The 26,455-nt window shown below is 37.2% G+C and overlaps 2 protein-coding genes across 2 annotated transcripts; one reads left to right on the forward strand and one right to left on the reverse strand.

The window, feature by feature from the left end:
- Positions 1 to 9,145: 9,145 nt before the first annotated feature.
- On the reverse strand, positions 9,146 to 13,616 carry LOC121429882. The gene is made up of 2 exons (XM_041627138.1): positions 13,291 to 13,616; positions 9,146 to 11,485 (listed from the first exon to the last, which is right to left on the reverse strand). The coding sequence occupies exon 2, from the start codon at positions 11,473 to 11,475 to the stop codon at positions 9,667 to 9,669; it is 1,809 nt and encodes a 602-aa protein (XP_041483072.1). The 5' UTR covers positions 11,476 to 11,485; positions 13,291 to 13,616; the 3' UTR covers positions 9,146 to 9,666.
- A 3,945-nt stretch (positions 13,617 to 17,561) lies between these two features.
- On the forward strand, positions 17,562 to 25,482 carry LOC121430145 (SPRY domain-containing protein 7-like). Its single transcript, XM_041627424.1, has 5 exons — positions 17,562 to 17,711; positions 19,307 to 19,423; positions 22,363 to 22,523; positions 23,371 to 23,473; positions 24,164 to 25,482. The coding sequence occupies exons 1-5, from the start codon at positions 17,600 to 17,602 to the stop codon at positions 24,259 to 24,261; spliced, it is 591 nt and encodes a 196-aa protein (XP_041483358.1). The 5' UTR covers positions 17,562 to 17,599; the 3' UTR covers positions 24,262 to 25,482.
- The last annotated feature ends 973 nt before the right edge of the window (positions 25,483 to 26,455 follow it).

Genomic DNA, 26,455 nt, shown 5'->3' on the forward strand with positions numbered 1-26,455 from the left:
CTGTTCAAATCGTATACAAATTGGTAGAGTATTGTAAAAAAGACCCGAACAATATCAATCAACCTTGCCAAAAAGTATCCTTCTCGTGTAAATAAAGCTCTGATTAACAAAGGGTTTCCAAAGTGATTAACCGACTGTTTGTCAACAAGTGAAAATATTGATATTTTGTACATAATATTTGTTTACTGCGCCCGCTAGCCTCTCTTGCAGCTGAATAGTTTCATTTTGATAAATTGCCCTGTCATTTCCAATCAACAGTCACACCAGCGATACCCATTCCAGTTCGATCAAAGCTATTGCGTTATCGGTTCGTTGTTTTTTTTTCCTTTTAATTGATCCTGACTTTTGTTTGTTTGTTGTTGATTTTTCCTCTCCCTCTACTTTATGTGTATGGTGTTTTTTCTGTCTATTTCTCCTGTTTGTTGTTGGTGTGTTAGTTTGTTCAGCTTTGGGGTCTCACTGGGGGGGGGGGGCTCATGGGGCGGGAGAATGCTCAATATACATTAATTCTTTCAATTTGCGTAGTTGTTACGTCTTTTTTTTATCTTTTGCTTTAGCTGCATACATTAGTTGTTGAAATTTTATTTTTGCATGATTTCGGATTATGTCTCTGTTCTGATATGCCTGCTATGTTTATTACACTGTTATTCAATGTGTGTATTGCACTGCTGCAATTACCATTTTGTTTTATATTTCCTTGATTATGTTTGTATGAAATTCATTTGAGTGAATAATAAAGATCACTACAAAACAAAAATTTAGAATGGTATACCATCGGTCGGAGTGACTGTTCCATTAACAATAGTTAACCTTGGTGAATTCGGTTCATGACATGGCAGTTGTAGCGGAACGTTACGCGTTCAGAATAACACGGAATAGAAAGGTAAAAATTTTGCATCATTCAAATTGTTTAATTTCAGGAAGCCGAGGTTTGGTGATTGTCAAATATTTGCTTCATCGTTTGCAACATGAATACTGCTTGCTACTCATAGAATGGTTGATTTCCGTCTGTGTTTGGTGTATTGCAAACTATCTCAATCAATTTTGTTAAAAGTGAAGTTGTACTCTAAAAAAAAAGATCACACTTGTCACCTGTGTCTGTGATATGTTACAGAAATGAAGCCCAGAAAAAATTGCGTTCGAAAATAATTATTTAGTGCTTCAAAAATTGAAATATAAAGTGACCGGAATCACCATCTTCATTTCATCCCATACACTTATGTGTACTATTTAGGTGTCTATAAGACGCCTATTTACAAAATCGGGGTTTGCCTTGTAGTTATAGCTTTTCATTCTCAATAATGGTTGTTTTCAGGGTTTATTAGTTCTAATACATGCACTTGTACACATGTTTCATCTTGGTTTGAGAATTTTTTAAATCGGCTGCTCACAAAGTTAAACAATACCTTTAACCCAAATACTGGGTAAAATGGGAACATGCATGTTGGTTGGGTAAAAAAATCACAATATGGTGTAAAAAAATACCCAACAATCATGTATGTTTCCTTTCTACCCAAGATTGGGTAAACTTTTACTCAGGGTTTTTAGAGTGTGTAAAGTATTAAAGTTCGGGTATGGGTTGATAAAATGGAATGTTCTTGCTGTCTGATTTTTGGGGGCATGATGCAAATAAGATGGCAGTTATGCATATTTTAGGGCCTTTTATACATGTAATACATAATTATATCAGAATATTTATATTCTTCACATCACATGCATGTCGCTTCTAGTTATGTTTACCCCCCCCCCCCCCTCCTCTAGCGTACTTCTATTTCTCTTTGAGATAATTTGAAGTGGTAGATCATAGAAAAGAAGAAGATTATAATAATTATATATTAAGCGGAACCATACATTTTCATATCTTTAAATTGGAAAATAATTATACAGCTTTATGAACTGTTTGTAATGTGTTTTAAATCTTGAAGTTATTAAGTTGCTAATAACAGCGGTTGAGAAGGTACTCAATCACGGCCCCCTATAAACTACTTTTCTATTTGAATTATGCCTTTTCTTATTCCTAAGGGTCTATAAAAACAACATCCATGCTCAAACACTTGTCATGTCGATTGCTTGTTGACATTCAAATAGCTAACACAGCTCCTCAAGTATTAGCACAAATTACTGGTTTTCAAGTGTGCAAATTGGAGGTATAGTCTATGAATTAATAGTTACATGATTTATTTATGGGAAAGAGGTAACATTTGGCAGAACATTATCAATCACAAGTCTGATGACAATTATGATTCAATGATTGTTTGGTTTAATGGTTGTACTGTCATTGAGGCGCCTGTTGAAGGAAGAATGGCGTTTAAGCGCGACTTCAAACATTATTCCAAAAAGTCGTAAATACGGGATTATGATTGGCTGGAAGTCAAGAAGCGAATGATTTTTGAAGTTGAAATTCATTACAGCTCTTAAGGCAACGGATCCCTGAGTACCCTCTCAGCTGATAAACCTGCAACGTGTATAAATGAAATAAATACACTTTAATTTCCATTTTGACGATGCATGTTTCACCATTATCATCATCACCACCACCATCGCCAATCGCCGATACCACCATCGTTTCCCAACAATATCACCATCAATCACCAACACCACCTCCATTATTGCTGATACCAGCATCCACCACCGTATCATTATCATCATCGTCATCACTATTGTCATCGTCATCATCATCATCACCGCAATCGTAATAAAAATCAACTGAAAGATGACAACCATCGTCATAATCATCATCATCATCACCTTCGTATTCATCGTGATAATCATTTCTATTTTTTTTATTTTTGTAATCAGCATGTGTTTCTCAAATTGTCTTGTTACATCATTTGCCATTGGAGTGCCAATTGGCACGCTAAATAATGCATTATAATAACATTATCAAACCCCCTTTCCAAACAACAAATACCTTTACTTGCTTCTTGTCTCCACTTTATTTGGAAAACCCTTGGTCTTTATTCGAAGCATTCGGTAAATGTTAAACCCAACCCACATAGCCCAGTAGCCCATCCAATCCACTTTAGACAGAAGTGCCTTTGAGATTAGAACAAACATCTTAAACAGAAACTAGTTTGGAATAAGCTTCAATGCAAAATCTGCAGGTATCGGAGAATTTGTTTTAAATTCGATTCGAAAACTGGTCGGATTTGTCAAAAGTAATAGCTCCGTTCATGGTGCAACACATCTGTAGTCATGGCGGGGCGAGGTAGACCGCCCTACTTGATGCTCTTCCTGGTGGTGTTCGGTCTAGTCACCGCGAATCTTCCCCAGGGCATCGCAGAGGCAAACGAAGAGGCTGACCTTCTCATAAACGCCGAATCACTGGATGGCGGAAATGGCGGGAACGGTTACGATGGCGAGGTCGATAACGGTGACATTGACGATGACTATGAGCAGTTTGAATACGAAGATGACGAGTATGAACAATATCAGGGCGAGGACGTCCTGTACGAACCATTGAACGATGACATCAATGAAGTTGCCGATGATGAAGGCGAGTACGGACCAGGCTATGAGAGGCTTCGTCAGGTCCACAGACAAGTTGAATCGAAGCCTGGCGAAGTTGATGTCGGAGGCGACGACGATCAACAGAATGAGATGAACGAAGTCGGTTTGGTGCCGGCTAAGTCTAACACCGACGATGACGGCGATAAGAATTTGATTGAACTTATTCTCAAGAAGGAAGACCAGGTGAGACGTTCGTTTGCATTTCTATTACTTCAAATAAACATAACTGAGAAGAAAAATAAGAAAGAAAACATCAAAAGTAAGCAAAAACCAACTCAGTTTAAACTCTAAACAGAACGATGGTGTGTCATTCGAAATAACACAAAATCTTTGGTCGTTCTGGTTTCGGTTTGTTCGATGGGACTGTAATCATGTTATGTGTGAAAATAATTTCACATTTTGTTTCGCATCAGTTTTGCTTTTCAGTAGAACTTTATATTTTCAAAGAGAATAATTCGATGTTTGTGCATGAATCATTTAATATTCTCATATACACTGCCTGTCATGTGTCTCATGCCATACGATACCTTCAAATTAGGTTTTCATAAAAGTCTGTGTTTGAATTCATTCACAATACTGCCTTCAGCCGTTCCGAGACAAGTATTTCAGTATAACATTGATCAATTGAAATCATTTTTAAATCGTCATTTAACGCTCTTCAGAATCATTGACCCTTGAAATTCATGCCATTGCATTATTTGTATTTCGTTGAAAATAGTTGCTTTTTTAAGAAGAATCATAAGTAGACTCCATATCGCTACTAATACGATTACAAGCCAAATGAAGCCAAATCTAGTCAAATATATTTAGTGGGACGTTTCTTAGGACCACTATCAGTTACAATATTACTGCATTATGTCCACCATTATATTTTGGTTCATTCTGTGTTTGATAAATTTAATATAAACTCGATTTAGTGAAGTTCTGAAAGGGTATACCTTGAATGTTTTAGATTCAAGCCTTGCTCATTTTTTAGTGCCGACGTATAAAAAGAAAATGAAATTCGTCAAAAAGCAATACACGGTATAAGATTTTGACATGTTGTTTGTGTTTTAATGTAAGATTGTATCCGTCTTAAAAACCTCTCTCCACCCCCCCCCCCCCATCTCTCTCTCTTAGGTTTTCAATAGCTTGTTTGCGTGTTTTTAAAGGAAAATTCCTCTGTTCAAATATTCCAATAACATAAATAATGGAAAGTATGAACGCCTATTCTTTTAATTTCATCCTAAAGCTGTGATAGTATGTCGAAAATTTGTGTTGTTTCCTTACTAGGGCGCAGGTGAACAGATACCAAACGAGAACTATCCTTTGGCACTTCAAGAAGAGAATTTGAGCGAGGAACTAAATGACTTGGAACTTCAAGCTCGAGGAAGGGGAAATCGAAAATACGGCGGTGGCGGAGGATGGGGTTACGGTGGCGGCGGTGGTGGAGGCGGTGGCGGTGGTGGTGGTGGCGGTGGTAATGGAAAGAAACCATGTAAAGGAAATGGTGGTGGCGGCGGAGGAGGAGGTGGTGGCGGCGGCGGCGGAGGAGGTGGTGGTGGTGGTGGTGGTGGCGGCGGATCAAAACCTAAACCCAAACCCAATCCAGGCGGAGGTGGTGGTGGGGGAGGAGGCGGCGGCGGCGGCGGCGGTGGTGGTGGTGGTGGAGGCGGTGGGGGTGGCGGCGGAAAACCAAAACCAAATCCAGGTGGAGGAGGGGGTGGCGGAGGCGGCGGGGGTGGTGGTGGAGGAGGAGGTGGTGGTGGAGGAGGAGGTGATGATGGAGGTTGTAAGTGCGACGGAAATGGTGGAGGGGGAGGAGGTGGTGGTGGTGGTGGAGGAGGAGGAGGCGGCGGCGGCGGTGGAGGAGGAGGAGGTGGAAAACCAAGACCACCAGCGCCCAAACCTAATCCCGGAGGTGGTGGTGGTGGCGGCGGTGGTGGCGGCGGCGGCGGCGGTGGTGGTGGAGGCGGCGGTGGCGGCGGTGGAGGAGGAGGAGGTGGTGGTAATAGACCACGCCCTCCAAAGCCCGTCCGACCCCCAGCTCCTAAACCACCTAAACCAGTCCGTCCACCGGCACCAAAGCCCCCTCCTGCGCCCGCCCCTGCCCCTCAGCCTTCCTCTTCGGGAAGTGGTAGTGGAAGTAGCAGTGGAGATAGCAGTGGCAAAGGCTCTCACTCTGGCAGTAAAGGCAGTAAAAGCAGCAAAGGCAGTAAGAGCAGCAAAGGCAGCAAAAGCAGCAAAGGCAGTAAGAGCAGCAAAGGCAGTAAAAGCAAAGGGAAACATAGCAAAGGGAGTAAGAGCAAAGGAAAGCATAGCAGGCGGGGAAAGAAGAGCCGAGAGATGAATCTCCAACAAGATGTGCTTCTCAAGAAATGGGATGACATGGCTATACCTTAAACCATACACTATAACGCCCCTTTCTAATCTACTAATTGTTTGTTCTCTTGCTCGAATTCCGTAGTTGTTCTTTTGGAAATTGTTGTAAGCACGTGCAAACTACTCAAATTTTATACTTGCAATAAAGTAAATAGTAGTATATACGTTTTAGAGAACGAAACTTGATTTTATTTAATTGAACTATGAATAATATAAGGGCATTCTCGTCAGAGTATTGATTCTATGAGACCTAATGTGTCTGATGAATAATTATGATCGCATATGTAAATTTTGATATCAATCTTGTAAATTTCTCAAGGATGAAGAAATGTAGTTGCAAATGTTACTTTCTCAACCAAATTGTAGTTTAACGAAATTGAGTACAAGGCATATGCCTACCAATCCTAATGGCATCTAAATATACAAGTACACTGCAAAAACTCCGGTGTTGATTTAACACCAGCCCGGAATCTATATATGTCCACACCAATGAAGTGTTATACAACACCGGTTTTGGTATAAGTCTTACACCAGAAAGGTGTTTATACAACACCAATTAGTATCAAACAGCATCGGTTTGATTTCAAACTGGTGTTGTTTCAATACTTCTCTGGTGTGGACGTATATAGATTCCGAGCTGGTGTTAAATCAACACCGGAGTTTTGGCAGTGTCTCTCTTTCTCTGTGTAGGTACTATTTCGTCACTTATTTTAAAAAATGTCCCCCCCCCAAAAAAAAAGAAAAGAAACACGACAATATTCTTCTGAAGGACCGAATTCTTTTCTTTGAATTCAATTTATTTGTATATTTTACTGATTTATATGATTGATAGGCATTGATATGATGGTTAAAAGTTGTATTAATCTGTGAAGAGGATTCATGCATGAATATTAATGTTTACAGTTATAATCATATGAATTACATTTAACAGATAGAAAGGGTTAAAATAACTTACCAAAACATATCTAGACGTATTTTTTGTTTTGCTTTTGTGTGTGTGTGTAATTATCTTTAATTTAATGGCTAGTCTAAATTGAAAAAAAAAAACTTTCCCTTTCTTCCTCTCCCCCCCCCCCCCCCACCCCCTCTCTCTCTCTCCCCCTCCCTCCCTCTCTCGATCTCTACAAAACTACACTGGTTCATGTGCCTGACGACGAACAGAGTTTTACTAAGCTTCTCTCATATTTTCTGTAAGAATATTTTATTCTCCAATTATGCGATGATACTTGAAGTGAAATCGGTTTGCCAGATACATGAGAAATAGATAATATTCCAGATAAAGATCACACCAGTAGGTAGGGAGATACAAAAAATAACTTTCGAAGGTGAACTTTCTTGCGATACCAACCACGCATTTATAGTCATTAATATTTCAAATGAGAAAAAGCTCTTATTTCAAATGCAAAGTATAAGCTCCAATATAAGATTTTTTTACATATAAATAATATGAAATATATTCATGGATTTTATAACATATATATCAATAGATTTCTATGAATAACATTAATATTGGTCCTATTCATGGATTTTTAAAACATCAACACGGGATTTCCCAAGCGACATTACATCGATTTCTCACTGAAATGATGCCCTCGGCCAATAAGAAACAAGGTTTTCATTTCGTCAATACATTTTCCGTGAAAACCCATCAACAAGACCCTTTGGGAATCCCCTCCCCCTAATTTACATCAGAAAATCTTGGCCCGGTAACACAATGCTTAGCGATTGATGCAAGGGTTGATGCTTACCATTAAATACGTTGATTAGTACGTGCAATCAAGAATGACAGTCAACTTTATTATCAATCTCTACGTTTTGTGGTTCCGCCACATGGAACAAGGGACTGGAGGCTTCTATATCCGCGGCTCCAATAAGAAAACTACCACCATAATTATATATAAGATCAATTGATCGATATTGATCATAATAATGTCTTTGCAATTTGAAAATGCCATAGATTTAAATTGTTAAAATAATTCTTTATTTTGTTACGTTTTTTCAACTTACCAACCAACCTCTGTGTACATGGCATCAGATCATGACGCGAATGATAATGACTGTATACTGACAATGAAAAGCCTAGATGTTATTGGATTAATTCTGGTTTAAGCAAGGGATCAGTTGCATAAAACGTAATGTTAACTCTGAGTCTGTCATCAATATTGCAACCGACAGGTGCCATGAATCGACAACCAATCAAAAGCAAGTATTTAATGATATTTTCATTCGTGATAAGGATACCATGGATTGAGCTGCATGCGATAGACCAAAAGATACGTAAATACATATACATAAATATATTAAGCTGATATACTCTACCAGCGTATTTAATAAAATAGTAGCATCTGTTAATATACATGAATCATTATCCTGAAAACAAAGTGCCATTGAATACATAATGAAAAGAAGTGCCATACAGATTATGGCCACAAGCAAAATAGGGCAATACTTGCCCCTCCCCCATTTAAATACTAAAATATATATATTTCTATTGGAAATATTCACAGAAGTCCACCCACGCTGTGCATCGGTTACATTTCGTAATTCCAAAGGTTCTTTATTCCGAAGGTTCGTAATTCCAAAACACGTAAATTGCCTATACCTCGATGTTCGTTGATCCGAAAACGTAAAAGGGTTCGTTAATCCGAACATTTGTGGCGTTATTCCGAAGGTTCGATAATGCGAAAACGAAATAAGGTTCGATGTTCCGAAGGTTCGTTAGTCCGATAACGAAATAAGGTTCGTTAATCATTTCGTTTTCGGACTAACGAACCTTCGGAATTACGAACCTCATTTCGTTTTCGGACTAACGAACCTTCGAAATTACGAACCTTCGGAAATTCGAACCTTCGGAATAACGAAACTTCGGAATTACGAATGCATGCGCTGTGCATCAGGGGCCCCGCTTTATACCGAGTGACAACTACAATGACTATGGTAACTTTGCCATAATGGCATCCATCCTCTTGAACGCCACGCTGAACATAGTGAACATCAATAATAATAATAATAATAGTAATGATAATAATAATAATAATGATGATAATAATATTACTAATAATGATAATAATAATAATAATAAATGATAATAATAATAATGATCATAATAATAATCATAATGATAATAATATAATAATAATAATGATAATAATCATAATAATAATAATGATAATAACAATAATAATAATAATGATCATAATAATAATAGAATAACAATAATAATAATGACAATAATAGTAATAATGATAATGATAATAGTAGTAGTAATAATAATAATAATGTAATTATGACCACTGGTCATCAGAAACTGGCATGCGCGCACACAATGTACGCACTCTCTCCACTCCCTGGGGAGCGTTCCAAGACGAGTTCTAAGTTTTAATAAAGGTTCTACCTTTTTCAGTTGAACAAATTTGACTGGTTATTTTTCGACATGATCCGGGTAATCACTTTGAGGCTTCAAATTCTTTTTTTTTTTAGACTACGTTAACTAAAATTTCGTTGGTTTCTATTCTCTGGTTACATTAGTCTAGTTTGACCGTTGTTTGAGAGGGGAACTACTTTTCCCGAAGCCAAACACGGAGTGAGGCTCATAAAAATCGCAAGAGCACCCCGAACATCTATAGTGCTTGTTAACTTCAGCAGCCTCAGAGGGATATTGTGCCTTTTGTGAGTCTCCCCCTTTCTTGGGCTTTGGGAAAAGTAGCTTCAACCTCACACAACTGAGATAGACTATACTACCCGTCGTTGCCCCCCCCCCCTGGAAATTCCTTCAGCCATGATCAATTAAGGCAGTCACACATATATATCAGATGTGATACTCTCCGTGTCATCGAGTATGATGAACTTCTCCGCGACAGGAGAATTAGCCGACAGTCTGTTTAGGACCCGGATGTCTTTCACCCCAAGGACCTTCTTGTACATGGAAAGTTGGTCTCCATTGCAGAGGACGAGTTTGTCGTTCTTCAAGCATTGGCAACGAGGAGTACTGTCCATGAGATGGGAGGCAGGGAACTCGATGCACCTCTCCGAGAACACCTCACCTTCTGGAGACAAGATGTCGATGGCATAGGACTCCTTGCCTACTTCCTTGAAGGTGATGTAGAGAAGGTTGGTTGCCTTGTCCACGGAACAGCTCGCTGTTTCCCAGTGAGCGCGCTGTATCACTTTCTTTTCTTCAAACTTCACGTCAAAAATAGTGAATTTGTTGATACCAGACTGCACAAGGATATCTCCTGAGACCAAGGCATGGACGTCAAGGACTGTCTTACAGTGAGCAAGTGTGATAGTTCTAACGATACCTTCCGAATCATCGACGACAAAGATGACAGGTTGGCCATAAAGAATTGCAAGGACTTGACCGTTCGGCCCGATGTCCAGGTATACAGGTTCCCCCGATGTCGTTGTCTGATTCTGTAGACGAACCTCACGCCGATGTCTCCAGAATTTGTTAAAGAAGCAGACGGAACCACTGAAGAAGTTTCCGCACACCCAGGTACTCTCGTCAAGAGTTGCACAGTCGGAAACGCATCCAAGATTACTCGATTGCATCACTGGCGTCACTTTCTTGGTCTTGAGGTTAACCACGTGTAATGTCCTATTCATGACATCAGATATCACAACTTCCTTGTCGTCCGCACTTCCTGCTAGCAGAGGAAGTCTTATCTCACGCTGGAGGTCAATGGTTCCAGCAAGCTTCCAAGAGCCCTCTGTTCCTATGAGCTCCCCAACCCTGCTACCACCTTCTCGTGTGAACGAGATCCTTTCAACAATCTGATCCAGCTCTTCTAAAACACTGCAATCAAGATTATCCATCATGTGATCTTCGATGACACTCGCCAGGTGGCGTTGCGCCAACAGCAGAGGATCATTCAAAAGCATCATCTCAATCCTCTCCCTGAATTCTAAAATACTTTTAGACCTACTCCTTGCCATTTCTTGCATTCGTTTTGGAATGATCGACACCTCTTCTATGGACTGCTTTAATTTCGAAAGGAGTGCGTCTGCCTCAACTTTAATCGACAAATATTTTGCGTTGGCCTCCTTCTCATTTTGCTGCAGACGCTTTTGAAGCTGATCCTGCAACTCTTGAATCTGCTTCTCTACTTCTTCTCTTGCTACGTTGTCCATTTTCAGTCTTTCCTCTTCGACCTTTTGGGTCTCTTCTACAAATGCTTCAAGGACATACTTCTGAATGCCCCTGAGGAGAGAGGCTGCGTAAGCCGAATGGGAGTCGACAGTATTCCGATATTGATCAACCTTCTCTTTCGACAGCTCCAACTTTGGCAGGAAAGCTGAGAAGCGCTCTCGTTCCTCTCTCAGTAGGCTGTTTATATCGATTAGCTTGCAAGGAATCTGATGTTCGATGGTAGCACAAGACTGACACGCTATTTTCTGGTGGGTCTGGCAGAAATATTTTATTCTTGATTCGTGTTCCTTGCACAGCCATTTCCCTTCGTAACCATCGCCGTTGCTGATGATTGAATGCCGTTTCTTCTCGGCGCATTTGGAGCACAGCATCTGATTTTCCTTCACGCAGAATGAGACATTGGTCTTCGAATCGCATCCGTTCCCTTCACATTCGTGGTCAGCAAAGTGGGCCATAGTTAGTCACCTGTAATGATACAAAAGGTGGACAATCTTAAGTGATAGAAGCCGAGAAGGGGTGCGCCCGGGCGGTGCACAGGGAGACAGGGATATGGGACGAACACCCCCTAAGATTTTTTTAATGAAAAGGGGGGAGTAAAGAAATAATAAACGGTATAAGAAAGAGGAGTTTTATCGCATAACTCTACAATACCCCTGTAATTTAATTGAGAAAACATGTGACTTCATTTTAGGTCAACACCCCCAGGTCTTCTATCCCCACCCCCATTCCAAATACCATGGAGCTGCCTCTGAGCTTGAGAATCACCAGACTAATAAAGGCAAAGCCTTGCTACTAATTCACATGGCAGTCAAATTTATTTCGATATCCGACATCCTCCAACCGATTCTTGAAAAAATATAACTTTGTATTTCAGGTGAGCAAAATTGGTTATTTCATTTATCTTGTCAACGAAAATGATGTCCAAATGAGATTGAAGAAGGTGCAATTGGAAAACTTAGATAAAGGTTATGATTTTGTTAATAGTGCTACTAGAAAATAGACCAGAAAATTTTCGATGTTTCATTTTTTGTTGTTGAAACTTTCACAAAAAAATCTCGACCACAGCTAGCGTTCACCAGACCGTTCAATATTGGAATCGCAAAGTTGCCAGCTTGGTCGATTCGCTCTCTCATGGGATGATTGGACACCCTCCCCTCTAAAAAAAAGGAAAATAAAATCTTGTGCAGGAACAGCAGGGCTCAACGCAGGTGGGCGTCAGAGAGTTGCTAAATGTAAAAGTGAGCATGAGGGTTCCAACAAATTGAGAAACACTAGAATTACCAGATTGTCTTGGCCAGAACGGGATATATCCAAAGGGGCAAAAATAGGTGTACGTCTTTATTCCCTTTAATTATCCTTCCATACTTTCATTTTACTGTATGACTCTGTATATATCCTAAAACAAACGAAGATGAAAATACAATAATCTAGTATACAATCAGAGGAAATAGTTCATGTTTACTTATGATTAATTCTGACACTGAACTGCGGAAGGCAAATGCCATAGCATTGTATACAAACGGAGCCGTCACAAATTACATGTGAAAGATAAAAACAAACGTCTTTGAGACTAAAAGTAAAGTCGAATTCAAACACATGTAGTACAAAGTTGGGGCGAATTCCCATAAGTTTTTTTTTTCTCTATATATCCAAAACAGACACATGGTTTTACCTCGTTGCTTTATATCAACCATTTCGATTTCAACAATACGTCACCTCTCTATTTAAATAAATATGTTCCTCTCTTAAGAGTTTTAAAGTGGCTGTATCTGATTCCTAGAAATTTACAATTTTCAAGGATTCGACAAAAATCTAAGGTTTTTAAGCAAGGACTAAATCTTTTAAGATTTAAATCTTTATCTGAATTGGAAGATGAGGAAATACAATTATTATCAATCTTTTAGTATAGAAAAACTGAAGAATAACAAATACACTGCATAAAGCACTGTACAGGATATTTTTTATGAAACAAACGACTATCTTAGTATACAGATATTCACTGAAAAGATCACATCAAAATACAAAAAGATGGAATTCTCTTCCTGTTTCACAGAAAAAAATGTAGCTTTGGTTTAAAAAAAAAAAATCGTTTTCAGAGAAAAACGTGTCAATTCAAGTTATAAATACCTATTTCATTTCTTCTATACACAATAATGTAACTATTTGCTTCTTTAACAATTATGACCAAACAAACATATTGCATAGCTGGAAAATACAATTATGATATCTCAAAACTACAACATAATGTAAAATTCATTATGGATACTTACTATCACTTGCTGTTTACAGCACGAGTCCTTCAGTAAAAGTACAAAGTCAGAATTGATATATTGATCCAATAGCAATCCGCGACAGAATACCGTTCTATACTACCAGCAAGTTCAGTATTGATGGCTGTAATAATGTACCGCTGAATGGGAAACACGCTCAATATCGATGTTTCTCATTTTTGTAAACTTATCTCCGAGTTCTGTCGGATTTTTACCGGATTTCCTTTTCATAATTTGGGGTTAAATATTGCGTATACAACAAGGTTCCACTTGAAAGCATAATAAAAACAAACTCCATGACAGAGAAGTCCTCACCCCCGCATTTGATTTGACATAAAAAAAAACGAACGCGCGAAATATTTATTAGGCCCGCATTGTCATTTCATCATCTAAGAAAAAAGAAGAAGTCATAATAAGCCTAACAATGACAGAAAATGTGTATGTATGTTGTATTCCCAATTCCTACCCAAGCAATGTGATAATATGTATGATCATGTAAGTATCATCAGACACACACAGTTTTATTGTCGAGAGAGCTAGCTATTTCAATTGTGAATCATTCTTTCATGATCATCGAACTATTTGCATGATTTAGGATTATATTTACACAGTTTTCACGCCCCGGTGGGGTTGGCATGGCAATGGAATTGAAACGAATGAGGAACTAAACGAAGGACATAATTCGCATAACACGTTAAAACCACAATATTTGGTGTTTGTTGATTTTTAGGGTGATTGTAAACAACCAACTGTTTATCAATTATTGACAATAATATCCAATTATTCGAATAAACAATAATTACTCTCAATTTAATATTTATTGCAGAATAACCAGCTAGCCCCCATGCATGCTTTAAAAGTCAGCCATAGAATTAAGCGGGGCTATATAAGGTCATTTTGAAAAAAATAACGACCTACAATTTAACGTCATTTTTTTATGAATGTGATAATATTGGTGATTAACTTATGTTAAACAATCCATATCTCTCTCCTCTTAAAACTTACCCCTCCCCTTTTTTTTCCACAACTTAATATAATTGGGGTCAGGCGGTCATCTCCCCCTGTCATCCCGCCGCCCCCCCTTCCTGCCTATATAGTTCAGCTCCGAGAGATGGAAGCACTGATCTCTATAGTAATATTCAGATCAGTGGATGGAAGTCTTTCTAAATGTTTGATGTCATGAAATTCAAATAGTAAAGGCCAAAGAAGACTAATCATTATTGTTGAAATCGGAGGCAGTGCTCTTGCATTCTGTTTTTTTTTTGTGTATTTCTACGCAGGTCGGGTGGTCGCTAAAGCATGTTCAACTGTAGTAGGTGATATAGTTCATCATTAAAGCCCATTATCACACTTGTTAGGCAGAGGCGGATCCAGATAGGGGCATACCCGTCCGGTGCGCCCCCCCCCCCTTGAGAACCATAAACAAATATTTGTTAGATGAGAACGTCGTGCATACGCAAGTGAGGAAATTTTTTTCTGCTTGTCAAGTTTATCTTGTCATGGATGACCATTAATTGGACATGAAGACATCTTTAGGCTTGTTAAATATTTTTAATAAACAAAAAGCCCCCCCCCCCCCGGAAAATGCTGTATCCACCCCCGATGTTAAGTGCCTTTTTTCTGTGACTCCCCTCTCGTAAAAACTAAAACATGTAACAGTGTCAGCTTTTGGAAGGAGCAGTCACCACGTGCCTTGAGACTCCACTCGTGACAGTTGTGATCGTGTAAAAAAAACATACTGTAAGAAAATGATCGCATTGTCATTAATTGTGAAAAGCCCCCCACCCCCCCCCTTCGTCTATTGATCACTGCAAAAAGTCTAAATTTTCCTTATTGCTCGGTGATGTGACCATTCTATTTCTTGTTCTTTGTTATTCGTATAAAGATGGAGGTGTAGTCAAATTTATATTGATAAGGCCTAGTATGGTTTGATCTGATTTTAAAAAAATTCTTCCACATATATGATAATTATAATAAAAATATAGCAAATACATTTTGACAATAAATCAGACGTATATACATGTATCATTGAATATAAATTCAGTTGCAGGAGATTGATCGGCATTGTAAGCATTAATGCTTGAATATAATTATGACAAACCAAAACATATATATCAATTGCATAATCATATTATGAGCAGAATGAATGACAACGATTTATTACTTAAATTTCAAGTATCAATTAAGTAAAAAGAAAGAAAATCAAACCAACAAACACTGTCTTGTTATAGTATATGATCAATACGAAAAACGATGATGATGATGATGATGATGACGATGATGATGATGAGAAGAAGATTTTGCAAAAAGCAATAACAGAATCATTCTGTAAATTCATAACACATAAATTCAATTAAACAGAACATGTCTGTTTAAAAAGGGGAAAATTGTGTTTTCTTCAAGGAAACTTGTCAGGTTCCATACATCAAATACCAATTTCCTGTAAGATTACGCAATCTGGTAAGATTACAGGTGTTCTCGCGACTTTGCTGCAGGAACTTCTTTTATTTTAAGGATAAATTTTTTAACAGTGTGATGATGATGATAATAATATACAAAATTTATAAAGAGTTTATACCAACGTTTGAACAAAGCGCTAAGAAAAGAAAAGAAAGGAAAAGAAAGAAAAAAAATGTTTCACATTAACCTTCCTCTCTAGCACTGGCACCAAATAAGTAGCCTCCCCCCCAACTAAATTTTGTACGCCACTACTCTCTAGTACCAAAAATTTAATAAACAAACGGGCTACATTACCAGCACCCCCGCCCCCCATAATAGAAAAAATGCAGGAAATTGATTATTAATTACCATCCCATCCTTGATGGGCATATCAGGAAACGTATAATATGTCAATATTATTTCCCGCTATTCTGTTTTCAGTATGCACTTATTTATGCATGCTATGATAAAACAAAAATCAATTATTGTTGCCATTAGTTTGTAAACAATTAAAGTTTACTACATCGACGAAACGTGTCTGTTATACACATGATATATCATTTCAGTTGAGTTAGTCGTTTGATTCTTTACCGGAAAAGTTATTTTTCTTTTATCCCTCGTTGTATGTGACTATTTGTTCCCATGATTTCTCTTGCTAACGACGTCCGTGTCAAACCACATCTACAGTTCAATCAGGCTTACCTTAAAATCAGAAAACTGTAAATCATAGCAATCTAGCGAGACAATTCGAGGGGCCAGACATAGCGTGGGTGCCGAATTTGTTTGTCAAAATGGACGAGCGAACGAAATTTTTATTACAAGAATCAAAATTTAAATACAGAATTGCATTTATGATAGATCATTTTGTTTAGAAAATGATATAATTCCCCTTCATTTCTTTACTCCATCTCCCTATACCCTTTAATCGTGAAACTTTTCGGGGGTCCATGGCTCCGCCTGCCTACTTGGTAAACTTTTTAGCAGGATGTGATAGATGGATAGATAGATAGATAGATAGATGGATGGATGGATGGATGGATAGATAGATAGATGGATGGATGGATGGATGGATGGATGGATGGATAGATAGATAGATAGAAAGGTAGAGAGATATAAAAACTTCCCTTCCTCCATTAATGTATACAATTAAATGATTCAGATAGTCTCGGTAAAACAATTATGTTTACGTCAGATAGGCTTAATGGGTATGGTAGCCAGTTAATACAACACGATCCAATCAGAAGTGCAAGATCAATGAACTAGACAGAGTTCAGTGGTTGGAACCCAAGAACATACATAATGATTATACTATAACTTGTGTTTAATAAAATGACGGTGCAAATAAAATACAAGAACATGACAAGAAAGTATTGACTTATAGACAGACTGGCATGTTGATTTGGTTTGTTGTGCACAACATACATTTCGCTTGTCCGTGAAATATCTCACCAAGTCTCACTTATGAATTTATACAAATACATATTTACCAATCATCAGAGAGGCAAATAAATCAAACATAATTATATAGTAATGCAATAAAAGTTACTCTTTGAAAGAGTCGTATTATAGAAAGTAAGCCTAAAACTTGACACAAAGGGTCATTATTGTTCGCCCAGAAAGAACAAAATGTGGATTTTTTTGCTGTTACCTGATGAAGAAGCCTTTTGATTATCTATCAGTAGGCCAATCTTGCAATCTCCGTACATTTTTAAAACAGATTTGAAAGAGATTTCTATTAAAAAATAAATAAACAAACAAACTTCAGTTCACTCTTTTTATCGACGGAAGACCCCGATTGCAGATTTGGGTTTTACGTACGGTACGCCCTCAACTGGTGACACAGCGGTTTTGTTGATGAAAATAAGTGGAGATGGCCGCTTGTTTTTGCTGTTTTCGATGCTTTCCATGGCGAGCTGGGTTTGGAAGCGGACACGTCCCACTAAAAGAAATACCATCGGTTGTTCTTGATACCTCACACATGGGTAAATATATGCAGACATTAGTCTATGATTGTTTTAATAATGATAAAAATATGCATGATCAGTCCCACACACCTGAATTGATGTGAGTGTGACAGTGAATTTGAATATGTGACGGCGTCCTCGTATAAATGCAACAAAAAGTGTGAAAAATAATTCATGCAGGCAAAAAGGAAAATGTTTTAGTTCTGGGGGGCTATTTTCACAGTACCTGCAACCTAAATCTGCAGTATAAACTTTCTAGTGCAGCTAATCATCAGATGAATTGGGCCTGGGAATGGGATTTTTAGAGGTGAGGGCCCCCTTTTTTATTTTATTTTCCAGGTGGGCTTGGGGCTTCGGGCACTTTTTTTTTAAATATGTGATGACACATTTCAGGGGTGCAATCTCCCCGAGCCCCCTTGTTTTTTTTCCTTAAATCATGTATCTGATGCCTCATAGTCATAGCCATGAATTTTTCATAGGATGGACAGTAGAGGCGCTGGTCAGAAAATTGGGATCGTCCCAGTTTACAGGGACTGTCTCAGTTTATAAAGATTTCTTCACACAAGAAATCTAGGAAAGTTCATTCACCTGTCAAGTGCCGACACCAATCAAGTGTGCTAGTCAATGTAAACATATCAGGTTTCATAACAAGATTATTGGAAGACGGTAAGTCATGAAAAATAGACGGTGAAGTGGGGGAATTGAGGTCACTGAATCTATTTTTAGCACTCTCAATTTCCGTAATTGCTGTCTTTGTCCCGTAGGGGGAAGTTAAAAAAAAACGTCCCCATAAACATGGACAGTCTCAATTTATCAAGACATGATTTGTCTTGGTTTATGAGGATATCCTTGTTTTCTGGGACAATCCCAATTTTTGGACCAGCACCTCTACTGTTCGAGGCTCGAGTAGTCCTGGCCTTGAGGACTCCATGTATTTTAAAAATATTTTGACATATACTTCTACAGACATGGAGCCTTGACACTCCTTCCATAAAAGCTGCAGCGAGACTTACACACCCGGATGGATTTCCCTAGGAAATCCATAGTTAGAGGGTGAAATCAGTTTGTTGGGGTGAATTATATTTATCTATGAACCTTCATGTGCCTAATACGCATAAAGGGATAACAATTATTTCACTATAAATGGTAAAAATGAGATATTTCGTACCTGACCGATCTGTAGATCCCCGCGATCCATTTGTCAACAAAGCAAATACAATAGACCTGACCCTTGAACTGCTTGACATACATCCGGTTAGCAATGCCAATTCGAAGAACAATTTGTAGATAAAAATTATTATTTCACAAATATCAAAATTTATTTTGTGATTATGAATAATAATCACATATTAAATTTTAGTATTTGTTCTGAGTACGGTAGTAAAATCTAAATCTTATGCGATAATTCCATCATCTAATTACCACCCTCTTGTGTAGAAAAGAAGTGAGCAACTGTGAGCCCTCAACAATAGACTCTTCCTCATGCTTGCTTTGAAAAAAAATGCATGGTCAATGCGACAGTGAAAATAGATACATTATATATCTCGACTCTCATTTTTAGCCAATCACTTTTTAACTCATCTTTTGTTGAAAATATTTGTTTCATTCTTCAGGTAATGATGTTGTGATAGTGAAATCAGGAAGACGAATCTGTGGGACAGGAGGAGCTTTGGGGAATGCACCGTTAGTCCAAGACAAAGCATACTTTGAAATCAAGCTGCAATCAACAGGTACTTGTATACCAGTGTTATATAGCTGTTTGATCAATTGCACTTTAACTTTCAACCAGCGTCTATGAAGACAAAGCAACAGTAGCGTACCTAGGATTTTCCATAGGAGGGGCAAAATTGTCCGCCAAAAAATTTGACAAGCAAAAAAAATAGGTCCTCAACAGGATATAAAGTACATTTTGCACCAGAAAAAAATTGACAATAAAAAGGTCCTCAACAGGATTTAAAGGAAATAACACACCAGCAAAAAAAAAATTACACACGAAAAAAAATCGTCAGGGAGGGGGGGGGGCAGGGATATGTCCGTTGCATGGGTTGTGACTTGTCCATAGGTACGCTAGTGCAAAGCAATACACACTTCATATTAAACATTTATTGAAGATGATGATAAAACTTGATGACAAATAATAGGTTTAACGGCGACTATACTCTGAAGATGGAGATAACTCAGCAAACTGCTGCAGTGTAGAATCTGTCTGGAGTTAAGAAATGAACCATTTTTATAATAGTCCATTCAAGATATCCAGCTTTTGGCAACCTTGAGTAGTTGACCAAAACAATCTGGATATCGTAATTTTACTCTGCTTTGGGGGAGTGGACAAGTCAGTGAGAAGGATGAATGTTGTGAATAAAATGTGTGTGCGAAATGTTAGAGGTGTAGCTACAAGAAGAATGAGTACCGGTAATACTTTCTAAAGAAAGTTAGAGTTGGTAAACAAATGGTTTCCTGTACTTCTTGTAGTACATGTAGTCATGAATAGTACCGTATTGATTATTGAATATGTGGTATATGTCTTATAATCATCACATAACAACAGATTCTACTTTTCTTCCTTTCTCTTTTTTCTGTTTTTTCTTCTCTCTTTGCTTCTTTTTTCATAATCTTTCTTCATCTTCAATTTTCATCTTAGCCTTTTCTACCTCTCTTGTGTTTTTTTTCTTCAATAAATCCTCTTTCCTTTAGTTTCTCTCTCTCCCTCTCTTGCTTTCTTTTTTCTCTATCTTATTCTGCTTGCCTGCCCCCCCCCCCCACCTTCCGAAAATCTCCTCTATCTCTCTTGTCAGTATTTATATTGCTCCAATATGCATATCTCGGATTCTCTATCTTTCTCTTTATACTTTTCTCATCTTCACATCCATCTTTCTCCCTCTTGCCTTTTCTACTCACCTCTCATCCTCACCCACTAAAGGTCACCTTTCTTTTTTACATTCTGTCAATATAAATTTTAAAATTGATACATGTGAATAACTTCCGCCGCCCCCCCCCCCCCCCCCCAATGTTTCATGCATGATGCATGACAAGTGCACCTAGTGTCAAAACTGTGAATGTCTGTGAGATGAGAATTTTTCACTTTAAAGATAAATAATAGTTGTGCTAATGATCTCAAAATGAGTTTGAATAGAATCCAATGAAATTACCACCAAAGTGTTTATATACCTAAATAAAAAAGTGTGTGCCAAATAGCTTGGGGAATTAAATGAGAAATTATTGTGAAGTGAGCAAATAAACATGTGATTCCATCAAATTTCGGGTATTTTTCGACCGTCTTAGTGATCATAATTATCGAGTTTGAGCTAAGATTTCATAATTTTACAAAGATAAGTCTGCATTAATGTATCAGGGACCTGTTTCATAAAACTAGTTACAACAGCAACTTTGCTATAACGGTTAAAAGCTACTGAAATCCTTCTTTCTGATTGGCTGATGGTAAATTTTTCATAAAACTTGTTACAACAGCAACATTGCTATAACGGTTAAAAGCTACTGAAATCCTTCTTTCTAATTGGCTGATGGTAAATTTGTTATAGAAATTTTGCATTTGTTACTATAACAAGTCTTTATGAAACAGAACCCAGATAGATGTACATGTACAGTGCCTATCAAAAACAAGTTTACACTTAAAAAAATCCTGTAAAATTATATATTTCTAATATCCTGAAAATTTTTCCACATTTTAACATTGGTACAGATCCATTTAAGCAAATGACGATATAACTGTCGAAAAATATTTCCACTTGAGTGAGCACCACTTTCTTTTGAAAAGTTAGTGAAAAATGATTTGCGCAGAACTTTGAAATAGTTATGCGAATAAAAAAGTAGACCTTAATCATCACATGGAATTTAGCTGGTAAATTAATTTCAAGATATCTTCTACCTTTTTCAAACTTTTTTCCTTGCCCAAACACTTCGAAGAGTGCATTGCGCCCCACCAAACTCCCCCACACACAGAGGCCATCATGACAATATTTGCTTTACACTGAGCTGTGATTTACATGAAATGGCTTAGGCTTGATTTTCATTTCGTTATTCTCTGCCAAGCTTGAGAAAAGTGTAGGGAAACAAGTATTAAATAAAAAATGAAATGTAAACCCACTTTAAATGATAAAAACTTTGTGAATAAATGCTGAGATGTCTGATATAAACTTTTTGTTCAGATATAGTTATGTCCTCAGATCCAGCTGGCACAAAAAGGGTGAGGGTTGTGCTTACTAAGTGTTGAAATTTCAATTTGGATGGCAAAATTGTTACAAAATGCTTGAATGTATCCGTTTTATTTCAATTGACTAAAAGTGCAAGGAAAATATATGAGAAATGTTTCGCAGGGTAAGTTTGATTTCGCTCTTTCCCCTTGACACAGCGTGAAAACGAGCATTTCTGCGCAAACAGATTTCTGCAAGCTTTACAAAAATGGACAGTGCTCACTCAAGTGTAACATTCTGTCAAAACTTTTACTTTCATTGGGTAGATGAGACCCAAACCCAAGTTTATATGTGAAAAAATTACCCACATGTTGTACATTTTTTAATTCCCAGGGCTTTTTCAAAGTATAAACTTTTTTTGATACATACTGTATATTGATATTTTGACAATTAATCTTGATTTGCTGCAACTAGTGTCTTTTACCTTTAATACATTTTTATTATTGTTTTCTTATCAGGTATTTGGGGTGTCGGTCTTGCCACTAGGAAGAGTAATTTAAGTCGTGTTCCGCTGGGAGAGTGTGCTGAATCCTGGGTAATGAGATCTGATGGTACAGTGTGTCATGCAGGAGAGCCTCTTCATAAACCTACCATTGAAGTCGCAGAGGGGGATCTTATTGTAAGTTTCATTTCTCTTTTCATTTAATTTATTTATTTACCCATTCATTCATTCATTCAATTAATCATTCATTCCATTTATTCATTCAATCAATTATTCATTCATTCATATTCATTCATTTATTTGTTTATTTATTGTTTGTTCATTATTGTTCATTTAATTTTTGTTTGCACATATTCATTTCATATTTGTTAAGTATTTCTTGAAAATTAATTTTATTTTATGCAATTGATCTGTTATTCATTTAGAATCTTACTGACAATAATTGACTGAATATTGCCTTTACATTTTCTAATGCTTTACTGGGAAGAGTTTGTTAGTGATCTTCTTTTCCAAAGAGAGAATATGTTCACCGGCAGTTAATTGGTTTATCAAATTAATATAGAAGTTAATTAAATTATTCATTTGCTTTTTATTCACACTTGTTCAGGGCTCCAAACTAACACCTTTTTTCTACTGGTCCAACCTGTTCATGTCGGACCAGTAGATACCCAATTTCTCCTTATTTTACTGGTCTGAATCTAAATTTACGGGTCCCCAACAATATAGAACACCATAAACAAAACTTATTTTATTTTGCTGTCATTTATTGCTTTGATTGCTCCCTCCCCCCCAAAAAAAAAAAACAACATACAAACAAACAGTACACACACAACATAATTCATGAGAACCATTTTAACAATTCACAAAATAGGAGAAAATATAAATTGTATCAGCTTGATATATTTTTTATTGGTCTGGGACTGTTGGACCAGTACCAGTGTCTCGTCAGTGAATATTGCTGACCAGATATATTATGAAACAATGTCCAGTGGTGATAATTTTCAAATTTGGCTTTCTTTGATAGGGTGTGACATACGACCACATGGAATTGAACTTCTTCAAGAATGGTGAGAATCTTCAAATACCGGTCAGTGGTATCAAAGGAACGTTATATCCTGCAGTATATGGTGAGTTTAGTCATGATTATTTAAAAGAAAAAATACTGACAAGTGATACTGTCAAGCCTTAGATTTCACTTTTTTTATGGTACACCTTAAATTCAGAAAATAACAAAGAGCAGAAGAAAAAAAAAGATCCAAGGCCAGTGAAAGGGAAATTAAGGGCAATCAGCAGGTCTTACAAGCAAGGTCATGGTCTTGAATGACCAGGGGGGGGGTTTCACAAAGATTGAAGTATGACTTAGAGTCGTACTTAAATGCCTAGTTGCGCGTGTTATAAGAGGCATGACAACATTGGTCAGATCATGCTAAGAGGATGCGCATTACTGCATATTAATCAATAAGCTTGCACCATGCATTTCATGTACGCGTTGGTATTTTAGGTGCAAGTTAAAGTCATAATTGTGAAACATCCCCCTGGGCCCCCGTCTTACAAAGAGTTGTAATTGATCTGATCAACCACAACTATGGATGACCAGCAACGTCAACTTCTGAAATGCAAATTTGTTCAAAATATTTTCTAGATATGATACTTGTTCATACATTCAGTGTGATTCTTTTTGTTTACTAATTGCTTTGGATGGCTCAGAATAGCATACTAAAAGCATTCCATGACCGAGAGCCAATGTTGAAATTATGTTGTTGTTTTTTTGCAATGGATACAGTAAAACTTTTGTTTTCTTTGTTGTTTTTTTCCAGTGGATGAAGGAGCTATCTTAGATGTCCAATTCAGTGAGTTTTACCACCCACCACCCAGTGGATATGACAAGATAATGTTTGAACAATCCTTGTTATGACGCTCCTATACCTACTCCAACCCATGGACTGCATGGGTCATCGTCATTCCATCAGCAAAGTGGTGGGTTTCATGAAGCAGTTGTTTACACTGACAACTGTCATAAGCCTCTGGAATCCTTGCATGTGATTGGTCAAGGTCAAATTTATCATTTAGTTTCACTGCCTTCCTATGACCACTAGGGGAGGGTTTCATGAAGCTTCTGTTTACATTGACAGTTATAAGCTACTGAAATAATTGCATGTGATTGGCCAAGAGCAAATTTGTCAGTTAGCTTTTTAACTGCCATTTATCTCCAGTAGGAGAGGGTTTCATAAATCATTATTTACAATGACAACTATTGTAAGCTGGGTACAAGATCCCTGCTTGTGATTGGCCAAGAGGAAATTTGTCAGTTAGCTTAAGTCATTTATCACCAGTAGGGGAGGGTTTCATAAAAAAGTGTTTTTTACACTGACAGCTATTGTAAGCTAGGTACAAAATCCTTGCTTGTGATTGGCCAAGAGCAAATTTGTCAGTTAGCTTAATTGTCATTTAATGCCAGTAGGGGAGGGTTTCATAAAGATTGTTTTTTTTACACTGACAGCTAGGTACAAAATCCTTATGTTTGGCCAAGAGCAAATTTGTCAGTAAGTTTTACTGCCTTTCTATAACCACCAGGGGAGGGTTTCATGAAGTATTTGTTTACATCAACGACTGTTAAAAGCTACTTAAATCCTTGCATGTGACTGGCCAATAGCAAAATTTTCAGTTTCATTGATAATTTATCACTACTAGGGGAGGGTTTCATAAAGGTGTTTTTTACACTGATGATTGTTATAAGCTACTGATATCCTTGGTTACAATTTTGCCAAGAACAAATTTATCAATGATTTTCACCTGCACAGACCTTCAAAACCAGGTCAGGGTTTTGGTCTTTATGAAACAGGCCCCAGAACTGCATTCGGCTTGTACATAGTACATTGCATGGCATTGCAAAACTTCTTGCTTTTGATTTTTAATATATAAACTGGTATACTTTATATCTCTTTATGTTGGATTGCAGCTTTGATTTGACAAAATAAAGTATGCCAATTTTCGCTTTGAGAATTTTTACCCTTGTGTCACATAATTTTTTACCCATCAAACATTTTAGCTTTCAATATTAAAAAAAAATGAAAATTGAAATTTATTTGAATTCAAAGAATGTTTGAAGGTGGTTTTAATTTATAAAGAAAATTGCTTTTGATCTGAGTAATTTGGGCAAAAAAATTGTCAACTACACCAGAGAGAAGCATAATGCACATTGTCTAGTACCAAACAACCACCTTTAAATGAGTTGCCAGGCTACATTTCATTTATTGAGCCAAAATGGGTATTTGGACCTCGAAATAATATTCAAACTTTCAGAAAATTAGCTTATTTGAGAGAGATTGTACAATTATTCTACTACCTCCTTGAAATTAGATTTAGGTCATGAAATTCAACAAACAACAGACATACGATATAAAACAATTTCACTAACATCACTTGTTTCAGATAGCTGATATTAGAAAAAGAAGTTCGCTGTGCAAAAGTATTACCCATTGTATTTGATGAGTTTAGTCAATCACTTATTACAAATTATGTAAAATATTTCAAAAACTTAAGAACTCTTTGTTTTCAAACTTATAGCGGCACCTATTTTAGTTTTGGGCTACTAATTTTGGGTATTCATCTAGGTTGTTACATTATTCTTTTAGCAATTTCCAAAAGAATATAGAGACAAGCCAACTCTGTCCATTCGAGAAATCTAAAACTAAATTTGATGGTCGGATAGGAAGTGACCTACATGTATCGCCCAAATCCTATATCATAGTCATCTGTCGTGTTTGATTTTTTCGCAAAGCAGCTACTTGTACTTGTAAATAAATTTGGTCAGTGTTTAGGCATAGTCATAATGATGCATAATGACAAAAAATGTGCAATATATATGGAGAGTTAAAGGCAGCTATTAAAAATGCCAGCTACATTTACTTTGTCGAGGTGACAAATGTACACTTTATCGAACTGTTTGGTGCTTATTTGTGTGTATATACATGTACAAGTATTGAGATAAAGAGTAGTAATGGTACATGTATGCCTAGCATAAAAATTATAATGTTCTCTAAAAACATGTTATTAATGATATCATCATCTCTTTTTACAATTATTCTTTCTTAAGCAATCACAATTTT

The sequence above is a fragment of the Lytechinus variegatus genome, chromosome 16, assembly GCF_018143015.1.
Source record: "Lytechinus variegatus isolate NC3 chromosome 16, Lvar_3.0, whole genome shotgun sequence".
NCBI classification, from domain to species: domain Eukaryota; kingdom Metazoa; phylum Echinodermata; class Echinoidea; order Temnopleuroida; family Toxopneustidae; genus Lytechinus; species Lytechinus variegatus.

Coding starts and splice junctions, on each gene's coding strand:
- LOC121429882 (XM_041627138.1), bottom strand. CDS start 11,475: ATGGCCCACTTTGCTGACCACGAATGTGAAGGGAACGGATGCGATTCG.
- LOC121430145 (XM_041627424.1), top strand. CDS start 17,600: ATGGCCGCTTGTTTTTGCTGTTTTCGATGCTTTCCATGGCGAGCTGGG. Junction 22,524..23,370: donor TCGCAGAGGGGGATCTTATT/GTAAGTTTCATT, acceptor TTTCTTTGATAG/GGTGTGACATACGACCACAT. Junction 23,474..24,163: donor GTTATATCCTGCAGTATATG/GTGAGTTTAGTC, acceptor GTTTTTTTCCAG/TGGATGAAGGAGCTATCTTA.